The sequence below is a fragment of the Mirounga leonina genome, unplaced genomic scaffold (assembly GCF_011800145.1).
Source record: "Mirounga leonina isolate KUSES-001 unplaced genomic scaffold, KU_Mleo_1.0 Mir_94, whole genome shotgun sequence".
NCBI lineage: Eukaryota > Metazoa > Chordata > Mammalia > Carnivora > Phocidae > Mirounga > Mirounga leonina.
Window position 1 is genome coordinate 58,309,673 of NW_023270855.1, and position 24,413 is coordinate 58,334,085.

Consider the following 24,413-nt stretch of genomic DNA (forward strand, 5'->3'; position numbering starts at 1 on the left):
GAAAGCAGTTGGGTGTGTGTGGACCCAGAATTCACTCTTTGTCCAGGTGTGCCCGCTGGTAACCCAACGTAATAGGCACGGAATACAAAGTTACGCGAGTTACCCCTGAAGAGTCCATGTCCAAGCCTTGGCTGGTGTCCAGCGCCTCTGGCCAGGGCCCCAGACGCCACTATGCGCCTCCTCTCTCTCTCTCTCTCCCCTTCCTGTTGGAGCTGTGTCCACACGTCCTCTGACCCTCCATGTCCCCCCGCCTCCCTCTGAACTTCTGCCCGCGCCATCATGGCCGATGCCTTCCTGTTCCCCGCATGCCCTCTGGCCCATGGCGCTAGGTGTGTGTGTGTTCTGGGGGCTCGATTTCACCCTGTTCTGTAGTCTCAGGGCATGCGCTTGTCATTCCCAATAATGCTGCAGGATTCCTTCTTGTCAGCATCCCATAATTTGCCTAATTGTTTCCCTACTGTTGGGCTTTTGGGGTGATTCCAGTTTTCTGCTGCTATAAATAGCATCTCTGTGTTTCCCCCCTTCACGGATTAGGCCGGGGGTGTCCTGAATCAGAATTCCTGGGTCTGAAGGAGTCCCGGGTAGGGCTGCAGAGGACAGGGCTGTCCCGCAGGGGACGTGCTCCTGCCACGCCCCCTTCAGGGTGGCCCGTGTGGATGACTGGGATGCCAGCGCTCCCTGGAGGGCCCGTGGGACCAGACGTGCTCAGAAGCTGGCGTGGAGGGGCCCACTGGGGCCGCAATGTGGACCTGAGGTGAGGGAGGTGCCTCTCGGAGCCCAGAGGACTTTGGCCCCGAGCCTCCTCGGGCCGTCAGAACTCGGCAGAGCGCTCTCCATGGTGCTCCCTGAGGCTGGGCCACCCCTCCGGGTGTGAGCTGAGCCCGTCCCCGCAGGCCTCCAGCCGCGAGGGCACCCCCGGCCAGGCCCCTGGCCAGGCCAACCGGGCCCAGCCCATGCTGACGCTGGATGTGTGCACGGCCTGTCTGTGTGGCCAGGACGCCCCATACTGCTCCCCTCCCCTCCATCCTGGCTGGGCTGATCCAGGCTCGGGAGGAGGAGACCTGCCCCCAGGACTCCCACTGTCACTAAGGATGGCCTGATTTAGCAAATAAAAATGCAGGCATTTAATGAAACTTAAGTTTCACACAAACACAAATGATATTTTAGAGGCACCTGGGTGGTTCAGTCGGTTAAACGTCTGCCTTTGGCTCAGGTTGTGATCCCAGGGTCCTGGGCTCCCTGCTCGGCGGGAAGCCTGCTTCTCCCTCCCCCACTCCCGCTGCTTGTGTTCCCTCTCTCTCTGTCTCTCTGTCAAATAAATAAATGAAATCTTTTTAAAAAAATAAAAAAAATAGGGCGCCTGGCTGGCTCAGTTGGTTAAGCGACTGCCTTCAGCTCAGGTCATGATCCTGGAGTCCTGGGATCGAGTCCCACATCGGGCTCCCTGCTCAGTGGGGAGTCTGCTTCTCCCTCTGACTCTCCCCCTCTCATGCTCTCTCTCTCTCAAATAAATAAATCTTTAAAATCAATCAATCAATCAATCAATCCACAAATGATATTTTGGTTGTGTGTGTCCCATGCAATACATGCACTAAAAATTGTTTGCTGTATTTTTTTTTTTAAGATCTTATTTATTTATTGAGAGAGAGAGTGAGTGCGAAGGGCAGAGGGAGAGGGAGAGAGAGAATCTCCAGCAGACGCCCTGCTGAGCATGGAGCCTGACACAGGGCTCGATCCCAGGACCCCGAGATCATGACCTGAGCCGAAATCAAGTCGGCCGCTTAACTCACTGAGCCAGCCAGGCGCCCCTAAAAATTGTTTGCTGTTTATCAGAAATTCCAGTTTCATTAGAAACCCTGTATTTTATCTGGCTGCCCTGTTCTACCTGCTGCCCTAGCAAAAGTATCTTCCTACATCAGCTTATAGGTCCCAGGGCATGTGTCTCCCCAGGAGAAGCCTGCTTCTCTGTCTCCACCTGGAAAATCCCCAGGCAGGCTTGCATTGGCTGGTAGGGGTCAGGTGCCCATCTCTAGATCAATCCTGTCCCAGGGGCCTGCCCTCAAAAGGCAGAGACACACCTCTGTGTATGTGGAAAATCCCAAGGAAGGCTCTGATTGGCTGGGTGGTGGCACCCCTTGGAGTAGGACTGGGGCGGCCTTGATTGGCAGCCTGGCAGAGCCCCGCACGGGGGGAGGAGGTGGGGGTGCGGGCGCTGGGTAGATGGAAGCACAGTGACCTCCCACCATCTGGCTTCCCGGGTGAGGTCTGCGGTCCTGGCAGACCTGGGGCTCTGGGCAGAGCAGGAAAGGTGGGGTGAGTGCGACCGCCCCCCACGGTGGCCTCGCCAGCCTGGAAGCCCCCTCAAGGCTGGTTCTGCCTGCTGTGTGCCCAGAGTGGCCCAGAGTGCCGGGTTTATACTAGTGCATGAGATATCCTGGGAGTGCCTGTGGCCCTGGGAAGCTTACGCTCCTCTCTCGAGTTGGAGTTCTCTCCTTTCCTTTTTAAAGATTTTATTTATTTATTTTTTTAAAGATTTTATTTATTTATTTGACAGAGAGAGACAGCGAGAGAGGGAACACAAGCAGGGGGAGCGGGAGAGGGAGAAGCAGGCTTCCCGCGGAGCAGGGAGCCCGATGCGGGGCTCGATCCCAGGACCCCGGGATCACGACCTGAGCCAGAGGCAGATGCTCAACTGACTGAGCCACCCAGGCGCCCCTAAAGATTTGATTTTTAAGTCCTCTGCATACCCCACGTGGGGCTTGAAGCTACAACCCTGAGACCAAGAGTCTCAGGCTCCACGGACTGAGCCGGCCGGGCGCCCCTGGGTTCCTCTTCTTGCATGGGGCTGGAGAGGAGAATTGACACCAGACCAGGGCCCTGGGCTGACCTCACCCTGCTCCCCTGGAGCGGGGGCCTTCTGGAGGCTTCCACAGTTACTGCCCATAAGTGACATGCCACCAAGCCTTCATGCCGGGAGGGCCCTGTGTTGCTCTCCCCACTGTTCTCATATCGTTATTTTGCAGCCTGTGCCAACGCTGGGAGAGCAGGTGGGACCCCTTCACTGCGCGTCTCTCCCTCTCCTCTCTCCGCTCTGGTGCTCTGGGGCCCGACAGCCCTGCAGGGTCAGGGTGGGGGGCGTGCAGTGATGGGAAGTCAGGGCCGGAGACCCCAGACACAGGGCCAGAGAAGGGCACCTGGTCTCTCCGGCCACCTGGGCTGGTTCCAGCCCCCCGTTGGCGAGTCCTGCGGGGAGGGAGGGGGCTGTGGCTGGGGACGTGCTTCTGGCGGCCTTACGGAGGAGCAGGACTTTGGGGGACCAGCGGGAGGGCTGCTCTTCCCCCTGCCAGAGCCAGCTAGGACGGGTGGGGGCGGTGACCGCGGCCACCAGGCCCCTCCCCAGCGGTGGCCTCCCTTGCTCCCGCATGGCCACGGTGTGGGTTAGGGGAAGGGACCCCACTCGGCAGGCCTGTGCATCAGGGTAGGACAAGCCTGTCGTGCGGGGGGCGCGAGCGTCCACCGTCCCACACCCCCAAGCTGGTGCCGTCAAAGCCCAGTGCAGGGCCCCCCAAGGCCCCGCTGACCTCAGGCTCACCCCTCCAGCCCCCGTTGATGTTTCTCAAAGCGGGCTCCCCAGAACACCTGCCTGTGCTGCACTCTTGGGCCAAGCCGGCTTGGCCTGAGGGAGTTCTGAGCAGGCCAGGCTGCCATCCCCCTGGGAGGGGCTGGTCCGTGGTGCTGGGAGCCCCTCTGAGAAGTCCTCTTGGCCACACGGACCTCCCTTGGGCCTGGACCAGGAGGTGCCCCAGTCCCACCGTCTACTTTCTGGAAGTGGGGGGTGGGTCGGGGGGAGCTCCAGGCAGGGTCCCCGGCCCTCCAGCACACCTGGGTCCTGTGTGGAATGCGGGTTCCCAGGTCAGACCCTTGGGTGGGCCAGCAGTCTGGGTTCCCCTGGCCCTCCAGAGATGCTGGGGGCACTCCCGGTCTGGAGGTGGGTCAGGGCCCCCCCGCCCCCGTCCCGCCTGCCCGCAGATGGGTGTATGGTGGCGCCTGAGCCTCTCGGCAAGCCCGGCCCCGGCCCGAGCCCTTCACACGTACGGATGGGTTCTTCCCCCTTCACTGTGGTCCCCTCGGTGGGCTCTGCTGTGCCGACGGGCAGACTGAGGCACGGAGCTGTGCAGTCGCTCCCAGGCCACCGGCTGGGAGACCACAGGGTGCAGTTTGTACCCCGGCAGCGGCCGCAGAGGGCTCACTCCTCCTCGCTGCCCGCGCCCCACCCCGCTCTGCGCCCTGACCCTCTCGCTCTGTTTCAGAACGCCGTGCTGCACTACCCATGGTGGAGTACCTTCTCGCCCACGCCGTACCCGGCCTTCTCCCGTGAAAGCCAGTAAGTCCCTCTGGCCTCCAGGGTCTGCGCCGCCCGGCGGCCACGGTGCCCTCCGGGGCTCTCGGGGTTCTGCGGTCGTTGCAGGAACAAAAGTAGAGCTTGCGGCCCGCAGAGGGCTTCAGCATGCTGCTCGGGGGGGTTGTGGGCCGGGCCCTGGCCACAGGGAGGCAGCTGAGACTGACCAGCTGCGGCCCGTCTGGGAGAGAGCCTGCCAGGGAAAGGGCAGAGGGCTCCATGGGTGCCCTCCGGGTGGGGGTGAGAACTCTGAGGGCACTTTCCTGCAGAGGGCAGCAGCAAGCGGGGTTTTGAAGAGTAAGTAGGGGCCTGCCGGGGTGGGGGAGGGGAGCAGGCCAAGAACCAGGCCAAGGAACGGCCTGCGGAGGGGGCGCGGCAGCGCGTGGTGTCTGCAGGGCAGTCGTGGGAGGCGGGCACGCGGGCCTCTCCACTGAGCTGGGTTTCCTGGGTGCCGGAGCTCATCCTCAGGTAGGTGGCTCGCACTCCTGTCCTGACGGCCGCCCTCTCCCCGGTCTCCCTGCAGCCAGTTCATGAGCTCCACCTCCTTCATTGCCAGCCAGCCCTGCGCGGACACCAGCTACGGACCCTCCACCACCACCCCTAGCTTCCTGCCAAAGACGGGTGACTTTCCTCAGGTAGGGACCTCGAGCCACGGTCACCCTTCCATCCCCACGTGGGCCAGGGGGCCCCTGCCTCTCATGGGCAGCCTTGGCCAGGCTCCCGGGGAGCGTGGCCTGTACCTGGGAAGAGCTGATGCCCCCTTGGCCCCCACCCGGCCCGAGAGCTCCCAGATCGCAGCCTTGCCTGCGCGGGTCTGTCACGGCAGCTTCCCCCGCAGCTTGCGAGCTGGGCAGGAGGCCGTGTCCCCGTCAGCTTGCCGCTCCCGCCCCAGGCCCGGGTTGCGGGGCAGCATCTTGGAGCGCCGGGTCCACTTTACCCAGACTGTAGCGCCTTCCTCTCCTGGGCACAGGCCCCCCCTGCTTGCTCTGTCTGGGCGCCTTAGCATGTCAGCAAGGGTCCGCCGTGTTCCCCGTGCCCCTGGCCAGAGCCATGTTCCGTCGGGTGCAAACCCCGTCGTTGGCGTTTATGTCCCCAAACAGCGGCCGTTTGAAGAGTGTAACCCACCCAAACCAAAGAAAGAGATACGTGCGGTTTCATTTTGGGGCGGAATCGGGTGGACCCTCTCTGGCAAGCGTCTGATGGCATGCATCTCCTCACGGCAGGCCTGGAAAACCAGGCGCCCCAAAGAGATGGTTTGTGGGAAGGAGCCTGGTGGGACCTGAGGCTGGGGCTGCAGCAGCCTAGCCCCGTGGAGTTTCCCGCAGAAAGGCGCAGTCCTTGGCGCCGGTGGTTCCGCCGCAGCTGGGGCCACCCCAGCACACAGTTTGGGAACTGTCCAGCTTAGACGGCCCAGGGCTCGGGGGCTTGTGGGGCCTGCCGGGTGGTGGGCCGGGAGGATGCGGCTCAGACCCACCAGCCAGAATCCGCTGGACCCAGCAAGGTCAGTTCAGACCGGCTTCCTCCTCAGGGAGCCAATGTCCATGCAGCGCCGGGCAGGGACCTGGAACCAAGTCTACCAAGAACAGGACCTTCTTTGGAAACAGGGTCTTTGCAGATGTCACTTAATTAAAGCTGGGGATGAAGTGATCGTGGAGCAGGATGGCCCTAAACCCAGCGGGTCCTTGTAAGAGACGGAGGACACAGAGGGGAAAGCCCAGGACAGCGGCGGCAGAGAGGGATGCCAGGAGCTGTGAGGGGCAGGAAGGGCCTTCCCCTGCAGCCTGCTGGGGAGCGCAGCCCGGGATGCCTTCACCTGGCATGTCTGCCGTGCAGGACCACGAGAGCATGCGTGTCTGTGGTTCAAGCCCTCCCTCTCCATCTTGGACCCTGTGGTGGCCCCCCAGGAAGTGGCTTGGCTGGGCCTGGAGGACATGGGAGCTCAGCGGGCTCAGCTGGCCCCCAGTTCTCCCAGGGGGAGGTGTCAGTGGGAGAGGGATGGGAGGTCCCTCCAGCCTTTCTGGGCGTGCTGGGGTTCCCCCGCCAGCTGCCGACGCACAAGGACACGCTGCTCGCTCTGGTTTGGCACCTGCTGTCGCCCGGCCTGGGGAGCACCTGGTCTCCATGACAGGGTGTGTGGCCGATGGTCCACGGCCCGAGAGCCTCCCTGAGCCTGCCGTGCCTGCTCTGAGCTCTGATCGAGTTCCTCCGCACGGGTCCCAGACACAGCTTCATGTCCAGACTCGGCATCTTGTGATGCCGTCTCCCCTGCTGGGGTGTCACCTGCTCTCCAGGCAAGGAAGCTGAGGCTTGTGGGCGCGGAAGCCCCAGCCCCGGGGGGCCGCCCACCCGTCCCCACTCCCCTGGCTCTCTTTCCTGCACTCGGCTTGTGCTGCCCAGAACCAGCAGGGTTCCTTCAACCCACCCTTGGGGCCGCGGCGTCCGTGTCTCACTGCGTGTGGGGGGAACTGCCGGGTGTTGCTCCGTGGTCGAGCTCGGCTGCGTCCAGCCCACAGACATTTACTGAGCTCCTGCTGAACACGGCAGCGGCCTACCCTGCTGGGGGGCAGCTTGGACCCAGATCTTTCTTGTAAAGCAGCGGACCTTCTTCAAACAAAATCTCACCCCGGTGCTAAGTGTGGGATTAGACAGATGCGAGACCAGAGTTCAGTTCCGGGTGAAGGGTCCTGAGGCCCCGTTAGCCACCTCCACCTCCCTCGTGACCCCCGGGCCTGCGGGCCACGCCAGGAAGGGGGCCAGACCAAGCTGGGCCTCAGCCAGTGGACCCACCACGCACACACCCTCTGCTCCTGATTGACCAAATGACATCACCACCATGACCAGCAAAGTGATAGCCTCGAATACATCCCCGTCCTGGTCCCAGGACCTGGGACGTGTCCCCTCACGTGGCAGAGGGGACCTTGTCAGGGCCCCCGAGGAGGGGGTGACCCTGGGTTCCCGGGGGGCCTGGTGTCCTCACGAGGCCCTCACGAGGGGGAGGCAGAGGGTGGGAGTCCCAGAGATGGGCAGACCCCGCGCTGCTGGCGGTGAGGATGGAGGGGGGCCGCGGGCCAGGAAGAGGCCGGAGCCGGGTCTCCCCGGGGTCCTGGAGGAACGTAGCTCTCCGTTTTGGACTTCTGCTTTCCAGGACCATAAGGTAATAAACGTGTGCTGTTTTAAGCTGTGAGGTTTGTGATAGCTTATTATGGTGGCAAGAGGAGACCGATGCACCATGTGAAGCCCCCATGTGGCCCATGGCACATTCTAGAAATGTTCCCCACTGTGCTATAAATCAGAAGGCACTGGGGCTGGGCTGTAGCCAGGAGTGGCCATAAACCTACAGGCCTTAATATACCTCTTGCTGACTAAACCTGTGCCCTGAGTTTCCTGGCAGCGAAAGCAAAAAGAGAAAGGAGATGAGTGGTGTGACTCTTTTTGCCTGCAAAAGAAGGCTTCTCTCCAGTTTCCTTTGGGGCACGGAGCAGTTCCTTGGGGTCAGCATCCCTCCCCCATCTCTCCCGGAAGGGCTTCTGGACTCGGTTCCCAGGCCTGTGCCTGGTCTTGGCTCCAGCTTCGCTGTCTGAGGGCCTTTTTTCCTCATGTTGTGACTAGGGCTGAGTCACTGAACACTAGGGGGACTGGGTCCCTCCCTTGGTTCCCCCGCAGGAGCCAACCCAGACCTGGGACCACTGGCGGCAGGTTAACCATGCCTCGGTATGGGGTCCCCAGGTTTTTTTGTTTTTTGTTTTTTGTTTATGTCTTAATTTTAATTTTATTTTTAAGTAAACTCTACGCCCAAAGTGGGGCTTGAACTCACGGCCCTGAGATCAAGTCACATGCTCTACTGACGAGCCAGCCGGGCGCCCTGGGGTTCCTGTTTTATAGCTACCTGGGTGGGGCCTACATCCTGGGGACGCTGCTCTCAGGAATGCAGGTCCGGCTAATCCTCACTCTGAGGCCGCTCTGCCCCCGCTCTGCCCCAGTGGTCCTGCTGGTCACACCTGGGCCCCCTGCAGTGGCCCAGAACCCAGGGACCCAGTTCCAGGATGCCAGAGCACAGGCACAAGGGGCTGTCTAAAAACTTCAGGCCTCATACTCTTCTGTCTGTGAATGTGGGACGGAATGAATTTTGCGGTCCCTCAGGTCTACGGGGAGGTTGCAGAAACAGTAGCAGCTCTCCTCAAACACTGTCACTCACTGACCCGGTTTCCGGGCACGTTGTCGTCTGATAGAGCCGCGGTCCATCACCATGATGCAGTCAGTAACCGTGGCCCAGCACTCGTGGGCAGACCAGAGTGCCCGTGGGCACGGAGGCCCCTGTAGGGAGCTGCCCCCAGAGCAGACTGGCCTGGGGCCCTCGCGCTTCCAAGGGCTTCTGTGTTCCTGGCAGGAGTCCCACAGGCGGGATGCTGCGTCCTCATCGGGCGTCCCCTGCATGCCTGCACCCCACCCCACCCCCACCGTGCTGACCTTGAGCCCTGGTTGGGGTGGCAGCGCCGGGTCCCTCCCCTGTCCACGGTCAGGTTGCTTCTACGTTCCCCTCTCCCCCGGGGAGGGGTGCGTCGAGGCTGTCCAGGACCCTGGTCCCTTGTGGTGGGGACGGGGATGGATTTCCTCATGCACTGGGGGATGTGGCCTGCAGTGACCATAACCACGTGTCTGTTTAGCAGACATTGCCGTCCCTGCCCCTCTGTTGATCAGCTGGAGGTCTTCCTCAGGGAGAGCCGGCCCTCCCCTTACTCGGTCATTTGTCTGTGACACGATGGGCCAGTCAGGTGCTGCGCTAATCACTACTTCTGCGTAGGCCGCTGGGAGTGCCCATCTCTCTGTACCCCACCTCGTGGCCATCAGGGATGGCCCAGGCTCAGTCCGTGGAGAACCCGCCTCAGCCTTTACCCTACCTGCTTCCCCAGGGAAGGGCCTCTTCTGACTGTGCTTGGCATGGAGCCACTCAGGTCCTACGGCTCTCCTTGGTGCCCCCAACACTCGAGGGGCCCCCCGTGGGGTCTCCCACCCCCAGGTGTGAGGGCATGGCTTTTCTTTCATTCCTTGCTTTGGATTTAATACGTGATTTGCATATCACACAATTCAGTGATTTTTAGCAAATTCAGAGGGCTGTGCAACTTCATCTCTGTGTAATCCCAGAACATTCCATCAACCCCAAAAGGAAACCCCGTCCCCATCAGCTGTCACCCCCCAGCCCCGTGCCCCCAAGAGCCCCCTTCCCGTCCGTGGATGAGCCTGCTCTGGGCATGTCACCCATGTGGACTCACACCCCGCGTGGCCTTCCGTGTCCGGGTCCCTCCCTGAGCGTCCCCGCCCCCATCAACGGTCACTCCCCACCTTCTCCCCCGCCCCCCGCCCCCCGAGCCCCCTTCCCGTCCGCGGATGAGCCTGTTCCGGATGTGTCACCCCCGTGGACTCACCCCACGTGGCCTTCCATGTCTGGTTCCCCCCTGAGCGTCATGGGCTCGGGGTCCGTCCCCGGGCACCTGTGCGTGTGGGCACCTGGCTCCTGTTCACGGCCACGGGACGCTCCCGTGTATGGGGGACACGCTGTGTGTATCTTCTCTTCAGCTGATGGGCATCTGGGTGGTTCCCACAATGGGATTTTGGTGATTGTGAATCATGCTGCTGTGAACATCCACCAATAGGCTTTTGTGTGGACCTGTGTTCCAGGTTCGCTGAATCTGATTGGGGGGATATTTGGGGACATGTTGAGGTCAAGGCTGGGGGTGAAGGACTCAGCATTGCAGACTACCCCTCCCAAGGCCTCGTGCCTCCAGGCCCTCCCCTGCATTCTCCCCACCCTGGTATCTCTGGGGTCCTGGTTGTGGGCATGGCCACTCTGCGCTCCCTCGCTGCTGCCCGGCACATATGTTCCCTGGGAGTGGGTGCTGCCCTGACCCCTCCCCCCAAATCCACCTGGACCCTGAACATCCTGGCCAGACTCTGGGAGAGGGCCCCCTCATGCAGTCAGTGGGGCAGGCATCCACCCTGAGAGGCCCTCCAGGCATCTCGGGTGGGTCCTGCATCCACCCGGGGCGAGGACACTTTCCGTCTGCCGGCCTGGGGCTTCTGGGAAGCCAGGATGAGGTCACAGCTCAGGAAAGTGCTTTGCAAACTCTCAGCAGCTCTCCACTGAGGGGCGGGCGGCATCAGCTGCTCTGCAAATGGATTTCAGCAGGGATCAGAGGTCCTGGCACACCCCCACCAGGCCCCCGGTAGTTACTGGCACTGGCAGGAAGAGCGAGCAAGACGTTTCTTCTCTAAGGAAGCCCCCTGGTTCACACTGAGCCGCAGCTGAGAGCCCACCCCCAGCTCCGTGCTCTAGGCTGAGCGCCACGGCCGAGGAACGCCCTCTCTGTGGTCTGTCCTGAGGGCCACAGGCCAGTGGGAGCGGGAACATGAGTGTCTTCAGAGGGTCACTGCACAGAAGCTGGGACTGTTCTGTCCCAGGAGCCAGGGGGCGAGGAAGTCGGGGGGGGTGGAGCTGGGAAGCCAGGTGCTTGGAGAGTGGCCCCTGCAGAAAGCCCTGGGTCGGGGTCCAGCCCCTCCCGACTGCAACACCACACGGTACTCAGGATCAGTTGTCCCCACAGCAGTAGGCTAACAGAGCCGTTTCTTCGGGGGGCCGTGTGAGCGGGGCAGCCCCCAAAAAGCACCACAAACAGGGTGACGTAGAACCACAGAGAGCATGCCCTCACGGTGCCGGGGCCAGGCGCCCCAGATCCAAGTGTGGCGGGGCCGCGCGCCCTCCGCAGGCTCCAGGGCACCGTCCCTCCTGCCTCTCCCGGCTCCCGAGGCTCCGGGCGTCCCTGGGCGTGTGGCCACATCGCCCCAGCGCCTGCCTCGGTGGCACGTGGCTGCGTCCCCATGCGTCTGCGTCCAGACTTCCCTCTTCCGAGGACACCAGTCCGTGCGGCACGGCCTCCACACTCCTGTACGGCCTCACCTGACCGGACTGTACTTACAAAGGTCCTGAACCCAAGTAAGGTCCCATTCACAGGTCCCGGGGGGCAGGACTTGAGCGTGTCTCTTTGGGGGACATAATTCACCCCTCAACAGGAACATCCCAGCAGTGGGGTGTGCCTGAGGGGAACCTGCAGTACCCAGCCACCCTCTGCCCTGTGTCTACCCCCACCTCACCGTAAGTGGGTGACCCAAAGACCACCTGTGCGCAGGCTTGCTGTGAGGGCCCGCGAGGGGGGAGGCAAGGAGGGGAGAGCCCCAGAACAGACTGGGGGTTCTTGGGAAACACAGGGCAGCCGGGCCATGCCCACCCCTCTGCACCCTGCCTGGCCACAGGACAGAGGGTCAGCCCTGGGCCACACAGCCCTACAGCTCCGAGGCAGCCAGACGGGGATGGGGCCAGTCATGTCCTTGGTGGTGGCCCTGCTCATGCTTGTGTCTGGGTCCCTAAGTTTGACTCCCACCGGGACCTCTGCCCGGGTCCCACTCAGCCCGTCCACCTCCATCCAGGCACACAGCCGACCCACCGCCTGTGGCCACCAGGGGGGCAGGGCGGCCAGGGGCCCGGCGGGTGCTGGCCTCCCTGTCTCCTCAAGGCCACCCTTGACGCTGAGATCTGGGGGACAGATTGTCAAAGGTCAGGAACTGTGCTGTAAACCTGACAGGCTTTATGGCAATTTAATCTAATCCTGAGAACTCGGGTGTGTACTTTGTGCATCTTTCTAGTTTTCTTCCTAGTGACTTTTTTTTTTAAAGATTTTATTTATTTATTTGAGAGAGAGAGAGCATGAGAGGGGGGAGGGTCAGAGGGAGAAGCAGACCCCCCGCCGAGCAGGGAGCCCGATGCGGGACTCGATGTGGGACTCGATCCCGGGACTCCAGGATCATGACCTGAGCCCAAGGCAGTCGCTTAACCAACTGAGCCACCCAGGCGCCCCCTAGTGATTGTTTTAAACTGAATCAAAATCCACATGTCTTGAAATCCACGCTTTGGGGGCACCTGGCTGGCTCAGTCAGGAGCACATGTGACTATTGATATAGGGGTCTTGAGTTCGAGCCCCATGTTGGGTGTAGAGACTATTTACAAAACAAGATGAGTGAATAAAAACTTATAAAAAATAAAATCCACCTTTTTAAGGTAAATTCACAGGGTTGTGCAACCACCACCTCATCCAGTTCCAGAACATTCCATCACCTTCAAGGGAAACCCCGTCCCCATCTGCCGTCACCCCACCCCCAGCCCCCGGACCCCCACGAGCCCCCTTCCCGTCCGCGGATGAGCCCGTTCCGGACGTGTCACCCACGTGGACTCACACCCCGCGTGGCCTTCCGTGTCTGGTTCCCTCCCTGAGCGTCCCGCCCCCATCAACGGTCACTCCCCACCTTCTCCCCCGCCCCCCGCCCCTGAGCCCCCTTCCCGTCCACGGATGAGCCTGTTCTGGACGTGTCACCCACGTGGACTCACACCCCGCGTGGCCTTCTGTGTCCGGGTCCCTCCCTGAGCGTCCCCGCCCCCATCAACAGTCACTCCCCACCTTCTCCCCCGCCCCCCGCCCCCGAGCCCCCTTCCCATCCGCGGATGAGCCCGTTCCAGACGTGTCACCCACGTGGACTCACACACCGTGTGGCCTTCCGTGTCCGGTTCCCTCCCTGAGCGTCGTGGGCTCGGGGTCCGTCCCCGGGGCCGCGCGTGAGGGCGCCTGGCTCCTGTCCGCGGCCAAGGGACGCTCTGGTGCGTGGGTGGGCCACATCCACCTGCGCACGGACACTGGGGTTGTCGCCACCTTTTGGCTGCCGTGAGTGGGGCCGCTGTGGACGTGCACTTGCGGGTTTGGTGTGACGTGCGTTTTCGTGTCTCGGCCGTGTACCCAGCCGTGGAATTGCAGGGTCATCTGGTGACTCCGTGTGCAACTTTTCGAGGAACTGCGTGACTGTCCCCGCCGGCGTGGCGGATGGTTCTGAGGTCTCCACGTCCTCGCCGGCACTTGTCATTGGTGTTGGAGTCCGGCCGTCCTGGTGTCTCCAGGCTCTGGTTTGCATTTGCCCGCTGCCCGACGGTGCTAGGCGTCCTCCGGCTCACTGCAGCTGGTGCTTTCCCTTTTCCATGCAGTGCCAGGGCCAGGCGGGGGGGCTGTGCTGCCTGCAGGCCCTGAGGTGCAGACGGGACAGGAACGCCACAGCGGCCTTATTGCATTGGACCCTGTGATCCCTCACTGTCCCTGACAAGGCACACGGCCCCGGGGTCCCTGCCCAGCCAGAGCCCCGCAGGTGTCCCTGACCCCGAGCACATGCAGGGAGCCTGGCCTAGCCACGCAGCTGTTGTTTCCCATGGGACAGGACACCACGGGGTACTCGTGCAAGGTCTCTGACCTCAGAGGGTGCTGGAGGGCTTTGCACTCCCCTCCCCACCAGCCCTGCTGCTCTCTGTGCGGGGCTGAGGTGCAGGGGCAGGCAGGGAGAGGAAGGAAGGGGGGTTTCAGGGACAGCCACACCCCTTGGCAAGGTTCCAGCAGAAGGAGCAGGGTGGGGGCTCAGGTTCCTGCAGGGCGGCACCCCAGCTGGGGCCACAGCATGACAGAGGCCCTGGGGGAGCTCAGAAAGGCCCTGGAGACAGGCTCTAGGGCGGTTGGGGGCAGCTGATGAAGGCCCCCGGTGCACGCCAGGGGGCTGCGTGGAGGGGCCTGAGGGGCGGGCCGGGCCTTCCTCTGCCCCTGGGGCACGGGGCTCTGTGGCTCTCACTCTCTGGGCTCCCCAGGAGCAGCACTGGCAGGTCCCCGCCAGGCCCAGCTGGCCAGAACCCCGGTCTGGGGAAACCGAGGCGAGGGCCGGTGCGCGCCGGCGGGTGGGGGCCCAGCGCCGTGGAGAGGTCTGTGGCTAGATGACGCCCAGTACAGGAATTCTCGCTCTGCCAGTAATCGCCCTGACTTCCCAGGCAGCCATCATTTCCTGAAAGTCAGCCGCCTTAGGGGAAGTAGGCGCTGGCGGTGACTAAACCAACATGCAAATGCAGCCGGGCTGAGAGTGGCCCTCGCGGCCGCGGTCATGAGGGAACCGCCCGCCGCCGCCGCCGTCCAGGGGACCCGCCGCGGCCGCGCCATGTCCCAGCTGCAGTTCTGGCTGCACTTCGCAGCCCTCAACAAGGTAACCCTCCGCGCTGCTCGCTCCCGCCCGCCCGGCAGCCAGCGCCTGCCGCGGGAGCTCGCAGCCAGCCAGGGCCGCGGGGACCGGGGCGCGCAGCACGGCTCCGGGAGCGCCCCTCACGGCGGCAGCGCCTTCCCCTCTGTGCCCCGCTGCCCCTGCTGGCTGCCCTGAGGGCGGCCAGCCCCCCGCGACTCAGCGGCCGGGCCCTGACAGTCTCCGGGGTGGCCGGGGCAGAGCTGGAGGAGTGCGGGTGGCCAGGTAGGAATGGCCCCCGTCCTTCCGTCCCTCCTCGGGCTCCCCAGGGATCCAGGAAGGCATCCAGCCCCTAGCCAGGGCTAGCAGGACAGAACCTGTCTCCAGAGGGCGTTTCTGGGGTCCGAGCGGTGCTGAGCAGCTGCAGCTCCCCCAAGGGAGGCCCAGAGTGCGGTCTGGGGTGAGGGCCATGCTGTCCCGTCCCCCTGGTCTGTGGCTGGAGTCAAGGGCACTGTTTGGCAGCTCTACCAGATCCCGCCAGGTCTTCACCTGACCCAGGGAACCCCAAAATGCTGAGAGACAGTATCCACAGCAGGCAACCCTGTGACCTCCGTGGTCCCCCGCAACTGTCAGGGTGACCACCCCACTCTCTCCCCACTGAGGGGCTGCAGCTGACGGAGTAGGGTGGGGGCCTGGGGTCTGAGGAGGGGTGTCCATGGAGGGTGATTTTGAGTTTGGGTCATCTTGGAGATCTGCTGGTGGCTGCTGGGCATCACTGGCCACTGGCCACCTGACCCGGTGGATGGTGAGTAGCCCTCCTGGGAGGGGTCAGCTCTCGCCCCATCCTGACACCCACGCCGTATCGGGAGTGGGGCTGGGAGGGACCCCTGGTGACCGCGTGAGGCCCTGCCTCCCTTTGACCCAAGAATCTGGTGGAGGCGGCATCCCCAGCGTGGGTAGAACCCTCCCACTTTTTAAATACCCTTGATTTTGGGGCAGTTCTGTGTGCCGAGTTACCGCGCGGCGCAGAGGTCCCCCGGGCCCCACGCCCAGGCCCTCTGTCCCCCCGTCACATCAGCGTGGTGCTTTTGTCAGTGCTGACGAGCAGACACTGCCACCTAACGTTGCTCACCAGAGACCCTCGCTCTGTCCCGGGACCCCATCCCGACACCACTGGATTTCGGCTGTCGTCGCTCTGCTTCGGCCCCTCCAGGCTGGTCCCCTGGGTCCCCTGTTCTTGTGTGGATGCCCTGGGCGGTCAGAGGGGGGCTGGCTGGGGGTCCCGCAGGACGTGCCCAGGCTGCGTTCGTCCCATCGGGGCCCCCGCTGCCCACGCGGCTCCTCCCTGCGGACGCTGGCCCTGTGTCCTGGCCGGGGCCACGCCGTCCGTCCTCGGGGGAAGGGGTTGCTGTGTGCAGCCCCCACGGGGGGAGCCCCGAGCACCCACCTTTTGCCAGGTGCCATTCCTCTTCTTTGGCCCTGGTCAGGCCTCCTCCCCACCTGCCTACCCTGCTGCCTGTGAGTGCTTCACCTTCAGGAAGCAGACCCACCCCTCAGGGCCTCTTGGCGCTGCCAGCTTGACGGCTCGGGGGCTCTTGTCATTCTGACCAGGCTTGCGTGGTGCCCTCTGGGAAGGCCACGCCCAGATGTGGTTCCAGAGGGAGTTCAGCGAAGTCAGCTGGGGGCCTGTGGCTCTCACTCTCTGGGCTCCCCAGGAGCAGCACTGGCAGGTCCCCGCCAGGCCCCGTACCCAGACCCCACCCCAGGCAGCCCGCGGGGGTCCATGCTCCATGTTGCCTCGCAGGGACCGAGCGGCCAGCTTCTGTGGCCCAGCCTTCCCAGCTCTGACATCAGCTGCTCCACTGTGGTGAGCGGGACTCACGGTCCGCAGGGCCAGAGCCCCCACTGCCCCCTGAGCGCCTCCCCCGTCCCGTAGATTGCTGCTCTGACCTTCGGAGCTGCTGGGCTCTCACATGAGGGTGCTGGGCATCCCAAGGAGTGTCGAGGTGCGCCTTTCCCCACCCTGGGCTTGGTGTTTCCCTCCTGCCTCTGTCCCCGTGCTGTGGACTTACAAACCTTCCCAGGCCACTGCCTGCCTGAGCCAGTCCTGCCAGCCAGAATCTGCCTCCTCGCCCAGACTTGCCCAGGCTTCGGGTCCTGCCAGGGTCTGCGCCCGTGGGTCCAGGCTGGGTGCGGCCTGGGGCCAGGAGCGAGTGGTGCCCCTCTGGCTTCCCTTATGCTGTCAGCCACCAGGGCACCTGCAGGTGGCAGGAAGTATCCAGTCAAGGCACCCAGCGTCACACCAGCTGACTTGGCCAAGGGTGGTCTTTCCTGCACAGACCCTGAGTCCCAGCCTGGCTGTGGGACCAACCCCATGCAGTAGAGAGACTCCTGCATCCAGCCACCCTCAGGGAGGCCTGGCCCCATCCCTGCCCACACCTTCCGAGGGGCACTGCACAGCGGGCCCGAACCTGCCTCATCCTGGGGCTGTGTGCGCTCTGGTGTCCTAGCAGACCCTCAGGAAGCTGGGTGGTATCACCTGGGGACCCCCACCACTGTCACCACCACCAAGAGCAGGGATCTGATTCCAGCGCGATTAACGGGAGGGGAGCCCTCACGGGTGGAGGGGGGCAGCCCCAGCACCGGCCAAGACCGGCGGCCTGTTCTCAGTGACCTGGGGGCCGCAGGGATGCTGCCCTCCACCCCCAGAAGCCAGCTTACCTGTGGTCTTGGGGCCTGAGCCAGGTGCCTCAGGGCGGGCTCCAGGCCCATGTGTCTCCTTCTTCCCCAGAGTCCGAGACGCCCCCCCGGCCAGCCCTGCCTACTTCACCGTCCCCCAGTGGTTAGTGTGCTGGCATCTCAGCCCAGCTGGCCCCAGCCCTCCGATGGCCCTGGCAGGCTGAGATGTATAAGGGGTGCCAGGGCCTGGGGACTCCTGGAGGGCAGCTCTCCGTTGCTCCTACAAGTGGCCTCATCCAGCCCCACCAGCCCCCAGCTCTGCTCATGAAATGCCCCCCCTGAATGACCTGAGTCAGCGTGACCGGGCCCTCTGCCGTGGAGGTTGGCCTGGAAGGGCCTCATCTGGGAGGGTCTGTGGGGGCTCCCTCCCCATGAGGAGTTGACTGAGGGCTGTGCCCCTCACCCCCTGATCTGGGCCCGCAGGGGCTCAGGGAATTGGAAGGGGCTGCCCCCTCCCCAGCTTCAGGCACTCAGGGTCCCTGTCTGTGAGGTGGACGCCTACTGCCCTCTCCTGGTGGTCGGTGGCATGGACACCACAACCCAGCCTGGCAGTATGTGGGGGTCTTGGGCTGGGGGCGCACTCCCTGCTGGTCCAGGAGCCCTCAGGGCTGGTCTACAAGTGTCCCCGGTGTCCGGTGCAAGCCGGGTACACACAGGTGCTCAGTGTCTGTGACCCAGGGGTGGGGGGAGGGCAGCATGGGACCATCCCTGGCATTTAAATTCTTTAAATTTATGTTTCTAAACAGTGTAACGGCACACTTCCCCCTTCAAGGTGTGGGGCTCTCCATGTCCTGACATCCGTGCACTGGGGTCACATGCTCCCAGTGTCACCTAATTCCCAAACATTCTGTCTCCCCAAAGGCAGCCCCATCCCCATCAGCCGTCACTCCCCAGCCCCCAGGCCCCCGCGAGCCCCCTTCCCGTCCGCGGATGAGCCCGTTCTGGACGTGTCACCCACGTGGACTCACACCCCACGTGGCCTTCCGTGTCTGGGTCCCTCCCTGAGCGTCCCTGCCCCCATCAACGGTCACTCCCCAACTTCTCCCCCGGCCCCGCCCCCCCCGAGCCCCCTTCCCGTCCATGGATGAGCCTGTTCTGGACGTGTCACCCACGTGGACTCACACCCCGTGTGGCCTTCCGTGTCTGGCTCCCTCCCTGAGCGTCGTGGGCTCGGGTCCGTCCCCGGGGCAGCGCGCGTGGGCGCCTGGCTCCTGCTGGTGGTGGGAGTGTCAGTCATGTGCCTAGGCCCCCCGGACACACCGGCTGCCTCTCATCCTGCCCGTCTTCCAGGATTCCGTGTACCTCGACGACCTCTCCAACGCCTCCATCTTCTCCTCGTCCGTGGACTCCCTCTCAGACATCGCGGACACGCCTGATTTCCTGCCGGCCGACAGCCTCAGCCAGGTGCCCACCATCTGGGATGTGAGCACCGGCCCCTCCGCCCACGACAAGGTCAGCTCACCCTGAGGCTTCTGCTTGGGCAGCTGTCCCAGGGCCCCAGCCCCAGGCTGGGGGCAGATCCAAGCTGTTCAGAGACCCCAGTGAGCTCGTTGGTCAGGGGTCCTGTTTTCTGCACGGCCCAGAACATGCAGGGCGGGGGTGGGGGAGGAAGCTCCGGTACTGGCCCCTCACCACTCCTCCTGCCAAAGGTCCTGTCACACTCAGCACCGCCCTCCCTGTCTCGGTGGCTCGGTCTCCGCACCTTGCTCTGCTGGGGAGACGAGCAAAAAGCAGCTTCCAGCACTGGTTCTTGCTCTGGTGATCCTGGGCAATGTCTGGAGGCATTGCGGGGGGAGGGGGTGGGCTGCTCCTGGCTTTGAGTAGGTGGGAGCCTGGGAGCCCAGAGTGCTGCGCTGGCCTCTGTGAAGCTCCTCGTGCAGGACCCTATGGGGGAGTGTGGGTGACATGAGGCCAGACGGGAGGGGTCCCCAGGTGTGCCAGGCCCAGACTGTAGCTCATTCCCAGGACCGGGCAGCAGGCACATCGGTGAGGGAGACGGGGCCCAATGCCAGGCTTGGGGAGCCCCCACCCCATCCAGGCCCCGTCCAGGGCTCTCTGCCGGAAGAGAAGCCCCTAGCTTTTGGGAGCCAGAACCCTGGTTCGAGGGTCTGAAAGGCGCCTTGGAGACATGCGTCTAAGGGAGAGCAGCCTCTTCCATCCAGAGCTGGGTGCACCCACGGAGCCCTGCCTGGTGGCACACGCTAGAGGACACGATGCCTGCCTAGCCACCTTGAGGTTCCTCGGCACCTTTCAGCCCCTCTGAGGTGGGGTAGGATAGACGGGTCTGGAAGGCCTGGGGCCCAGCGTGGGGCCGGCAGAAGGACAGGAAGTGCCCAGGGCAGCCTGGTGCGGTCCCTGTCTTTTATAGCCATGGTGGACAGCCCAGGCCCCCTTCCTGTGTCTGGGCTGAAGGGCCTCCGACCAGCCCCTGGCTCCTTGGTGGAGAACGTGAGGCAGAGGCCGCATGAAGTGGACAGCAGGAGGGTGGCTGAAACCCAGCGCCCACAGCCTGCTGCTCGCCAGCCCACCGGGAGCCCTGACTCAGCCTTCCAGGAACCCGGGCCCGAGGCTGTTTGTTTTTGTTAATTAAAAAAAAGGAGACAGGGAATTGAGTATGGGTTTCTGGCTCCTGGTGCCTCGCTTTCCTCTCATTTTTCTTTTCAAAAAAAACTTGGGCATGTTCTTAACCTTTGGAAACAGCGGGAGTCATAAAAATCAAGTGGGTTATCACACGACCGAATGCCTTGGGGACCCTTGTTATCCCCCACGACAGTAGAGGACACCCGAGCTCTGTGTGTGCTCAGGAATGAGCACCTGGCACTCAGAGTCACAGGCCTTGGGATGGTGGGGTCCGAGAGGAGACGGGGTCTAGAAGGGATTTCTTCATTTCTGTTTCGTTTTTCACATTTGGGGTTTTTAGGACGGCCACACTACTTTTGTGATTTTTGTTTTAAGAAGAAGATTTTATTTTAAGATTTTTATTTTGTTTTAATTGGAGTTGTACAGATCTGGTCGGGACCCTGTGTGTCCTTCCTGTGTGTCCTGGGGCAGAGCAGTCACCCCACCCGGTCTCAGTGTGATCACTCCCTGAGGGAGGGTAGGTGGAGGGCCAGGTGTGACATGGTCGTCGAGGGTTTGGGTCTCCTGTCCCGGACCGTCTGTGGGCTCTGGATGCCACATGAGTTCTGACGCCAGGTGGGCCTCATGCCCCCATGGCCGATGGACTCCCCCCAGGCACCAGCTTTGTCCACCAGGTTCTTGGTCCCCTGGGACCAGACTCAGGTGATCGATCTCCCCAGGGCACGACTATGATCTGGGATGTGGGACATGTCCTTACTACATTTATCTGCGTGATGGGGGTTGTAGCTTGTTGCTCGAAAGAGCCAGCCGCCGGGTAGCAGGAAGGAGGCAAGCAGCTGGCCGTGGGCTGGGGGGCATGAGGATAGTGTGAGAACCCCATTGGAGGCCAGGCTAAGGGGGCCCACGGGGGCGCTTCCTCCCCACATCTTGCCTGCAGGCTCATGTCCACTCTCCCCTCTAGCTGCTCCTGCCCAGTGGGCCATGGACAGGCCTTGAGGACCCTGTGTCCTCCCTTTCCAGCACCCCACTTCTTGTCAGCTACCAGGTAAGCTGGACCCCCTCCTCAGTCCTGCCTGCCTCTTGTAGGGACTAGGACACTCAGAGGCACCTGTTTATAGAAGCAGGGTCTGCCCGTTTTATAGATGGGGAAGCAGGCCCTGGGGAGGCACCGCATTGGGGGTCAGGTGGGCCACTCCCCACTCCTGTTCACTGGGCTGGCTGGCCCTTGGGGGAAGGCTGGCCGTGCGGGGCAGGACAGGGCCATCCAGCCCTGACTACACTCTGGCACTGACCTTCAGTCTCAGAGTCAGCCTGAGGAGGAAGATGAGGCAGAGGAGGATGAGGGGGAGGAGCTGGGCCACACAGAGACCTACGCTGACTACGTGCCGTCCAAATGTGAGTGCCCTGCCCGAGCCCCTAGCAAGCCGCTGCCAGGCCTGCACAGCCCCAGCGGGCTCCAGCCATAGCAGGGGCGGGGTGGGGGGTGCTGGCTGGGTCCCGGGATTCTGGAACGGCAAAGCTGGCTTGGCAGCTGTGGGCTGGCCTTGGGGGCAGTTCTGTAATCCCCACTTGGCACAGAACCGGAGATACCACAGAGGGTACCATGAAAAGTAAGGCCACCTTCTTCCCTGAGCAGGATTTTATGGATCTGCCCCCCATTCCTTTGTGCAAAGCACTGATGGGCCCCCTACCCTGGACCCTGCTCTGCCCCTCTGCCTTCTGGAAGCTTTCTCCAGCCCATCCTAGACCCTGGCCACACCCCTGACGTGCCCCTGGCCATGCCTCTCCAGCTAAGATCGGGAAGCAGCATCCGGACCGCGTGGTGGAGACCAGCACGCTGTCCAGCGTCCCACCGCCTGACATCACCTACGCCCTTGCCCTGCCTGCTTCCGACAGCGGGGCCCTGTCCGCCCTGCAGCTCGAGGCCATCACCTATGCTTGCCAGGTGACCTGGGGTCTCCCATCCAGCCCACATCCTGCGTCGGGTGCCCTCAAGGCCCCGGGGAGGGGCAGCCTGCCAGGTCCTGACCGCCCTCCCTTGGCCCACAGCAACACGAGGTACTGCTCCCCAGCGGGCAGCGGGCCGGCTTCCTCATTGGCGATGGCGCCGGCGTGGGCAAGGGGCGCACAGTGGCCGGCATCATCCTGGAGAATTACCTGCGGGGCCGGAAGAAGTCCCTGTGGTGAGTGTGCTCTCCCCACCCCACGCAGGCGGGCAAGGAGGGGAGGGGGCGCTGTGGCACCCACCAGCCTGCACCCCCAGGTTCAGCGTCTCCAATGATCTCAAGTATGACGCAGAGCGCGACTTGCGGGACATCGACGCCCCGGGCATCGCGGTGCACGCGCTGAGCAAGGTGGGTGGGGTCGCGCCCTCCTCGGGTGGGGTCCCGGGGCACGGCCGGCCGCGCCCCCACACTCTCCCCGCCCCTCCAGATCAAGTACGGCGACAACACTACCTCAGAGGGCGTCCTCTTCGCAACCTACTCCGCCCTGATCGGGGAGAGCCAGGCCGGCGGGCAGCACCGCACGCGCATCCGCCAGATCTTGGAGTGGTGCGGGGAGGCCTTCGACGGAGTCGTATCCTGGCTCCGCTGAGGGGCTGGAGGGGGCTGGAGGGGGCTGGAGGGGGCTGGAGGGGGCGGGGATGATGGGGGGGAAGGAGGAGGGCTCTAAAGGAGGGAGGGGCGGGGCCGCCAGGAGGGCGGGGAAAGCGAGAGGGTGGGGTCTGGAAGGGGGCAGGGGAGTGGGGTCGAAAGGAGGGGCCGCGTCCTGGAATCCCGGGACCTCCCCCCCCCTCCGCCCCAAGCTGGAGGAATTCCCGGCAGGAGGCTCGCCCTCACTGACCGCTGTCCTCTTGCGGTCAGGCTCGGCTTCCCGGCTCCAGCAAGCTGGACCCCTGACCACAGGCGTGGGGGCGGTATTTGTTGTGACAGCGTGGGGAGGGGCCCCAAGGGCGGGAAGGTGCCTGTGGCTCTAGGACTGGGGCAGAGAGCGCCTCCTCCCCTCCTCTCCCTCCCCTGCTCCCCCTCCACTTGTCCGGGGCTCACTGGGGGTGGGCAGGCCAGGCTGGGGCAGCTAGGGGACAGCTGGGCCAAAGGCCGTGCTGCTGGGGCTGCTGGGGCTTGGGGGGGCGCTCTACTGACCGCTTGGTCCGTATTGGAATCCGTATGGGCTCCAGGCCCTTCCCGACAGAAGGCCCCAGGATTGGAGGGGTTTCTAGCTTCCCTGGCAGCATAGAGAAGGTCCGAGCACAAGCGGGACAGCCCAGTGTGGGTCATGTGCTGCTGTGTGTTTGCCGCACATGCCAGGCCCAGCAGCGCCCTGCAAGCAGACCCCCTCAGCCTCCCCCAGTGAGCACCCGGTGGGGGTCCACAGTGTGTCCTGGGGTCTCCTGCACTGGTGTTCATTGAGGGTCCTCTGGCCTTCAGACAGCAGGGCACCCTGCCCCTTGGTGTGCATGGCCGTCTCCACACTGCTGCTGGTGCTCTGGGGCAGGGCCTGGCCCTCACTGAAGGGGCCATCTTCCTGTGCCCTGTCCCCAGAGGTGGGCCCCTGTGTACCGGGCACGTCACTCTTCTCCACCCTGCCTGAGGCCGGGCATGTTTGCTCATCAGCTTGTCGCGCCAGCCTGCCCCGTCTCAGGGACATGCCGCTGGTTTCCAGCCTCCCTGCTCTAAACAGCCCTGAGCGATCCGGCCCGGCCTGCATGCCCCATCACCCCTTCTCACTTTCCTTGGGCCCGCTCCCAGAACTGGGGTGACTGGCCCCCAGGCCACCCGGCACTCTCCAAAAATCCCGCTCGCTCCTGGTCCAGTCACAGATCAGAAGGACGTTGGCCCTCTGTGTCCTTTCAGTTCATGTGGGCAAGTTCCCAGGTGTCCTGTGGCCAGACCCTTGCTGTCCTCCAGAACAGCGCCCACGTGCCAGAGAAGGGACCGGAGGCCACTGGCACGGCCTGGGGCAAACGACAGCTTGCAGAACACCCCCACGCAGCGCTCTGCCCGAGGGCTGTGCTTGCCTCCACATTCCTGCTTCTCGGTCTTGTGCTCACAGACCCCCCGTGAACCTGACCCGTCCACCACCTGCACGTGAGCGCACGTGTGTGTGACCAAGCCCCTGGCTGTTCAAATAGGTTCATGATCCATACACTTGCCTGCACCCCGCTTCCCCCGCTTCTCTCTTCATGCGGCAGTCTGTTTGCTCCAGATCTTCAGTGTGGGTGGGGAGTGACGCAGAGACCCCAGCACCTCTCACTCAGAGACCCCGTTCCTCTGAGCTCGCTGGTGTGCGCTCCCTAATGTCTTCACCAAGCCATTGCCTGTCAGTGTCCGTCAGCAGTGGGGGGCAGGGGGCCACAGGCTGTTTCCCACCTGCCCTGATGGGGGCCGGGCACCAAGCCGAGTTCCCCCTGGGGCGTCAGGCCAGGGCCTGTGGGGCTGCCTGCCTTCCGGAACATTCCTTAACCCCCACCCACTCGAGATTGTGTTTGATGAGTGCCACAAAGCCAAGAACGCCAGCTCCACGAAGATGGGCAAGGCCGTCCTGGACCTGCAGAACAAGCTGCCCCTGGCCAGAGTGGTCTACGCCAGCGCCACAGGTGGGGACGCGGGGG

At 63.5% G+C, this 24,413-nt stretch overlaps 1 protein-coding gene across 3 annotated transcripts in view; it reads left to right on the top strand.

Annotated features, from left to right (window-relative positions):
* SBNO2 (strawberry notch homolog 2) overlaps window positions 1-24,413 on the top strand; it is a 49,026-nt gene that overhangs the window by 13,614 nt on the left and 10,999 nt on the right. For 2 of the 3 annotated variants that reach the window (XM_034998719.1, XM_034998721.1), the window contains exons 3-12: window positions 4,311-4,384; window positions 4,923-5,034; window positions 18,512-18,673; window positions 20,763-20,846; window positions 21,100-21,196; window positions 21,592-21,746; window positions 21,851-21,984; window positions 22,065-22,155; window positions 22,235-22,378; window positions 24,281-24,398. In XM_034998719.1, the coding sequence (XP_034854610.1) occupies window positions 4,311-4,384; window positions 4,923-5,034; window positions 18,512-18,673; window positions 20,763-20,846; window positions 21,100-21,196; window positions 21,592-21,746; window positions 21,851-21,984; window positions 22,065-22,155; window positions 22,235-22,378; window positions 24,281-24,398 (1,171 nt within the window). Of the gene's footprint in view, window positions 1-4,310; window positions 4,385-4,922; window positions 5,035-14,338; window positions 14,510-18,511; window positions 18,674-20,762; window positions 20,847-21,099; window positions 21,197-21,591; window positions 21,747-21,850; window positions 21,985-22,064; window positions 22,156-22,234; window positions 22,379-24,280; window positions 24,399-24,413 lie in introns of those variants that run through there. The other variant, XM_034998722.1, reaches the window with a different exon arrangement.